Source organism: Loxodonta africana, chromosome 3, assembly GCF_030014295.1.
Source record: "Loxodonta africana isolate mLoxAfr1 chromosome 3, mLoxAfr1.hap2, whole genome shotgun sequence".
Classification (NCBI taxonomy): domain Eukaryota; kingdom Metazoa; phylum Chordata; class Mammalia; order Proboscidea; family Elephantidae; genus Loxodonta; species Loxodonta africana.
Window position 1 is genome coordinate 17,445,174 of NC_087344.1, and position 6,388 is coordinate 17,451,561.

General features: G+C 39.5%; 1 protein-coding gene across 1 annotated transcript; it reads left to right on the forward strand.

The window, feature by feature from the left end:
* Positions 1-1,172: 1,172 nt before the first annotated feature.
* On the forward strand, positions 1,173-3,216 carry LOC135230628 (olfactory receptor 7G1-like). The gene has a single exon (XM_064280558.1). The coding sequence runs from the start codon at positions 1,522-1,524 to the stop codon at positions 2,593-2,595; it is 1,074 nt and encodes a 357-aa protein (XP_064136628.1). The 5' UTR covers positions 1,173-1,521; the 3' UTR covers positions 2,596-3,216.
* Positions 3,217-6,388: the final 3,172 nt, after the last annotated feature.

The following is a 6,388-nucleotide window of genomic DNA, read 5'->3' on the forward strand; positions in this document are numbered from 1 at the left end:
TTGGAGTCGACTCGGCGGCACTGGGTGGGTTTTATGTCTCTCAACGGTGATTATAGTCAGAATTGACTACAGAGAATAGCTTAGAATCTTCTGTGCAATACACACAGGATGAAGATTAACATTCATGAAACATTAATGACTCATAAAAAGAAACAACTCTTAATGTTTACATTTGTATAATATCTTAATATAATATTTATATCCACATATATAAACTGTATTTTTATAAAATCAACATCAAGCTTCCTTATATCATTGGTAAAATAGAGATGCTTTTAGTTGCATATAAATAAAGAAGATAAGAGTTCAGTTAGAGAAGGATGGCCTGTCAATTTATACAAAGTATGCACCAGGAAGGTGAGCAGAAAGAGGTGGAGAGAAGTGGAATCCAGTTACTGGGAATCAGTCATCCTGAGTTCTCCTCTTTTTTTTTTTTTTTTATTATCTTGGTCGGAAACCCTGGTGGTGCAGTGGTTTAGAGCTACGGCTGATAACTGAAAGATGGGCAATTTGAATCCACGAGGCACTCCTTGGGAACACTATGGGGAATTCTACTCTGTCCTTTAGAGTTGCTATGAGTCCGAATCTACTGGACAGGAACAGGTTTTTTTTGTTTTTTGTTTTTAATTGCCTTGGTCTTTTCAGATTTGCATTGCCCTGGGATCAGAATAACAATAAAACAGTTTGGCTAATGAAGAACTTTGGATACTACCTGCCCAGGGACAGAGACTGGAAATAGTCTTCCCGTGACTAACTCACTCAACAGTCCTCCCCCATCAGGAAGCAGCACACCTGAGACTCCACCCACAGATGATCCTTCTTGCTCAGAAGCATCCTGCTTCATTCAGTCCCTCTGTCTTTCTTCAGGACACATCTTCCACCTTTCCCATCCAGGGCAGAGTTCAGGCATCATTCTTCAGTGATATCAGCCAGGTAACTTAAAACTGCTTAGCTAATATTTAAAAATGAGGGCTAAGGGCAGATATCTTAGTACAGATTTATCCAGATGAAGCTGTGACTAGGGTATGTTCATAAAATGAACGGAGTCTCCCATAGGACAATTGGCTCTCTGCCACCTTCCTAACATATTTCCTTGTATCTTAGCATCAATGCTCAAGCAGCTCTCATTCCAGTAGTCTCCTTCTCTCACTCTGTAATGATATGGGCCATGTTCCTCCTGAGCAAACAGGAGGACTGCTATAGAATCCTCTGACATTTACTTGCATTCTTGTGGGGGAGGGGGTTGGCTTCACCTTATCTTCCCATTTCTGGTTCTTAACATACCTTCATATTATCTCTGTTGTCTAGCTCTGATCTATGAAAAAGGTGGTGGAGACTCAGACAGACACATCTGGCTGCTCCCCTAGTCTATATATTTGTCCGTAAAAAATTGCAAAATTTATAAATGATCATATCCGCAGATTGTGCAAAAACAGTACATACTGAATGAAAGACCATGACCATTTCCTCTTTCCAGAATGCTCTGCTATATCAGCGTTGTTTTTTTTTAAGTAACAAAATATGCATAATGAAGACACCCCATTTATTTTCTTCTCCTACTTTCCCAAGATCGTGCTTGCCTCTGGTGATGTAGCTGCTGCTGGTCCAGGAACCATACATTTGATTTTCTTATATTTCTTCTGTCATGTCATCAGCAATACGGAACCCAGAAATCAAACAGATATTTCAAAATTCTTTCTCCAGTTACTGACAGAAGATCCGGAACTGCAAGCCCCCCTATTTAGTCTGTTTCTGTCCATATATCTGGTCACTGTGCTAGGAAACTTGCTTATTGTCTTGGCTGTCATCTTTGACTGCCACCTCCACACCCCCATGTATTTCTTTTTTGCCAATCTGTCCCTCACTGACATCTGTTTCAGTACCACCACAATTCCAAAGATGCTAGTGAACCTCCAAGCACAGAATCACAGTATCACATATGCAGGCTGCCTCACCCAGGTGGGCTTTGTCCTAGTTTTTGCTGCTTTGGAAAATTTTCTCCTTGGAGTGATGGCCTATGACCGCTTTGTAGCCATTTGTCACCCAGTGAAGTACACTGTCATCATGAACCCCCACATCTGTGGCCTGCTGATTCTACTCTCCTTGTTCATTAGCATCACGAACGCCCTGCTCCACAGTCTGATGTCATTGCGACTGTCCTTCTGCACAGAGCTAGTAATTCCTTACTTCTTCTGTGAAGTTCTTCAGGTCATCAAGGTTGCCTGTTCTGATGCCCTCATCAATAACATCTTCTCATACTTTGCAGCTACAATACTGGGTGGTGTTCCTCTCTCTGGAATCATTTTCTCTTATGCTCAAATTGTCTCCTCCATTTTGAGAATGCCATCAGCAGTTGGAAAGTATAAAGCTTTTTCCACTTGTGGGTCTCATCTCTCAGGAATTTCTTTGTTCTGTGGGACAGGTTTTGGTTCATATATCAGTGCTGCATTCACCCCTTCTAGGAGGACTGCAGTAGCTTCAGTGATGTACACTGTGCTCACTCCCATAATGAACCCCTTTATCTACAGCCTGAGAAATAGGGAAGTGAAGGGGGCTTTGAGAAAAATTATGAGGAGCATACCTGCTTTTCAGTGATTACATTACCTACATTTGGCTTGGCTTTCTAGACTGCATCAAAGTGAAAGAATAATTGTGAGACAGGATGCCTGACTCTTCCACCAACACTTTCTTCTAAAATAATGACATAACCTAGTGGCTAAGTGCAACTCAAAGTAGGTTTGAAATTTGACTTTTCTCTTTGTGTAGCTCTGTGCTATTTGACAAATTATTTTTATTCTCTAAGCTGAATCTCTTTGGTCAGGTTTTATAGAAGCGGAGCCTAAGGCAGGGTTGATTTATTTTGGTAGCACATTCTCAAAATAAAGACAGCAGGATGTAGATAAAGCTGTGGGAATAGAGACTAGCTTCAGCCTGATGCCATGGGTAGAGTTCTGTGACTGAAAACTAGACTTAATCTCACTGCAAGGCAAGACAGCTGACCTTTCATGCCCAAATTTAGTTATTACCATGACATGTCACTGGTAAACCATGAGTGTCCAGGGTAACATTAGCATTCATCATATTTTTGTGGTTGTTGCTATTGTTGGCATTGTTGTTAGCTGAAATCAAGTTGGCCTTCATGATCCATAGGGTCTCATTTTGGAAGTAAATTTTGGAAGTAAATTGCCAGGGCTTTGTTTCTAGTGCATCTTAGTGTGAAACACCCACTGGAACCTCTTCGGCATTATAACAACACTGGATGCTCCACTGACAGACAGGTTGTTGCTACACATAAGGTTCGTTGGCCAGAAATCAAACTTGGGTCTCCCACATGGAAGGTGAACCATAATTTCCCCCTACATTATCCATAAAATTGTCATATTTGGATTATCACAGTGGCTTCAGATGATTGTGTGATAACTGAATCCTACTAGCGAGGAAGTCTTTGTTTCTAATAAGAAAATGTAAGCGCTGACTCTAAAATGTTTAAACCACAGAGTTACTCTTAATTACAAGAACTTCAGAGATAGAGAATGCAAAAAAAAAAAAAAAAAAAAAGATAGAAAGAAAGACTTTATTCAGTCCTCCAAGAGGTAGCTTCATTCTTGGAATGGTTACCCTCAGGAATGGCAGCAATGGACTGAGGCATCCTGTGCAGATGTGATGCTCAAGTACACAAGGCTGAAAATTTGTCCCTAAACCTGTTGTTAAATGTTTTTGTTAGATGCCGTCAAGTTGATTCTGATTCAAATCAACCCTATGTACAACAGAAAGAAACACTGGCTGGTCCTGTGCCATCCTCACAATCATTTTTATGCTTGAACCCATTGTTGCAGCCACTGTGTCAAACCATGTTGTAGAGGGTCTTCCTCTCTTTTTCTGACCCCCTCTCTACTTTACCAAGCATGATGTCCTTCTCAAGGAACTGGTCCCTCATAATAACGTGTCCAAAGTATATCAGACAAAGTCTCCCCATCCCTGCTTCTAAGGAGCATTCTGTTTGTATTTCTTCAGAGACAGATTTATTGGCTCTTCTGGTAACCCATGGTATATTCAATATTCTTCCCCAGCACCATAATTTAAAGGTATCAATTCTTCCTTAGTCTTCCTTATTCATTGTCCAGCTTTCACATGCATAAGAATCGATTGAAAATGTTGTGGCATGGGTCACATGCATGCCTCAAAGTGATATCTTTGCTTTTTAACACTTTAAAGAGGTCTTTTGCAAAAGATTTGCTCAATGAAATACCTCATTAGATTTCCTAATTGCTGCTTCCATGGGCACTGATTGTGGATCCAACTAAAATGAAATGCTTGGCAACTTCCTTCCTTCCTTTCCATATTTATCATGGTGTTTATTGGTCTGGTTGTGGGGATTTCAGTTTTCTTTATGATGAGGTGCAATCCATACTGAAGGCTGCAGTATTTGATCTTCATCAGTAAGTGCTTCAAGTTCTTTTCACTTTCAGCAAGCGGTTTGTGTCACCTGTATTGTTCATGAGTTTTCTTCCAATCCTGATGCTAGTCCTTCTTGATACAGTCCAGATTTTTGGATTATTTGCTCAGAATACAGATTGAATAAGTAAGGTGAAAGGGTACAACCTTGGCAAGCACATTTCCTGATTTTAAATCACACAGTATGCCATTTTTCTGTAATGACTGCCCCTCAGTTTATGTACAGATTCCATCCACATGAGCACAATTAAGTGTTTTGGAATTCCCATTGTTTGCAATGTTATCCATAGTTTGTTATGATCCATACAGCTGAATGCCTTTGCATGGTCAACAAAACACAGGTAAACATCTTCCTTTTATTCTCTACCTTCAGCCAAGATCCATGATATCCTGCATTGCATGACCTCTTCTGAATGAGGCTTGAATTACTGGTAGTTCCCTGTGGATGTACTGCTGCAACCGCTTTTGAATTATCCACAGCAAGATATTACTATCATGTGATATTAATGATACTGTTTGATAATATCTACACTCTTTGGATCATCTTTCTTTGGAATGGGTGCAAATATGGATTTCTTCCAGATGGTTGGCCAGGTAGCTGTCTTCCAAATTTCTTGGCATAGACATGTGAGCACCTTCACCGCTGCATCCATTTGTTGAAAAATCTTAATTGGTATTCTGTCAACTCCTAGAACTTCATTTTTAGCCAATGCCTTCAGTGCAGCTTGGACGTCTTTCTTCAAGACCATCAGTTCTTGAGCATATGGTACCTCCTGAAATGGTTGAATGTCAAGCAATTCTTTTTGGAACAGTGACTCTGTGTATTCCTTCTATCTCCTTTTGACACTTCCTGGATGCTTCAATATTTTCACCTCAGAATCTTTCAAAATTGAACTTTTCCTCAGTTCTTTCAGCTTGAGAAATGCCTACAGTGGTCTTCTTTTTGGTTTTCTAACTCCAGATCTTTACAGGTTTCATTACGATAGTTTGCTTTGTTTTCTTAAGCCACCCTTTGAAATCTTCTGTTCAGCTTTTTCTTCATCATTTGTCCCATTTACTTTAGCTGTTCTATCTTCAAGAACAAGCTTCAGAGTCTCTTCTGACATCCATTTTGGTCTTTTTGTTCTTTCCTGTTGTTTTAACATCATTTTGTGCTCTTTGCGGGCAATATCCTTGATGTCTTTCCACAATTTGGTCCTCCATCATAAGTATTCAATGCATGAAATTATTCTTGAGATGGTCTCTAAATTCAGATAAGACATACTCAAGGTCATATTTTGCCTCCCATGGACTTGCTCTAATTTTCTTCAGCTTCAACATTAGCTTACGTATGAGCAACTGATGTTCTGTCCCACAGATGGACAGTGGACTTGTTCTGACTGATGATGTTGAGCTTCTCCATCATCTCTTTCCACAGATGTAACAGATTTCATGCCTGTGTATTCCATCTGGTAAAGTCTATCTGTATAGTAGCCATTTAGGTTGTTTAAAAAGGTATTTGCAATGAACGAGTCATTGGTCTTCCAAAAGTCTATCATATGGCTGTGGTATCCTTTGTGTCACCAATCTGTATTTTTCAGCTACTGATCTTTCTCCTTTGTTTCCAACTTTTGCATTCCAACCACCAATAATAATCAATGCATCTTAATTTGCATGTTTGATCAATTTCAGACAGAAGTTGGTAAAAATCTTCAAATTCTTAATTTTTGTCATTAGTGATGGTGTATAAACTTGAATAATAGTTTTATTTACTGATCTTAGTTGTAGTTTTATGGATATTACCCTACCACTGACAGCATTGTACTTCAGGATAGATCTTGAAATGTTCTTTTTGATGATGAACGCAACACCGTTCTTCATTTTATCATTCTGGGCATACTTTACCATATGATTGTCCTATTCAAAATGGCCAATGCCAGTCCATTTTAGCTAA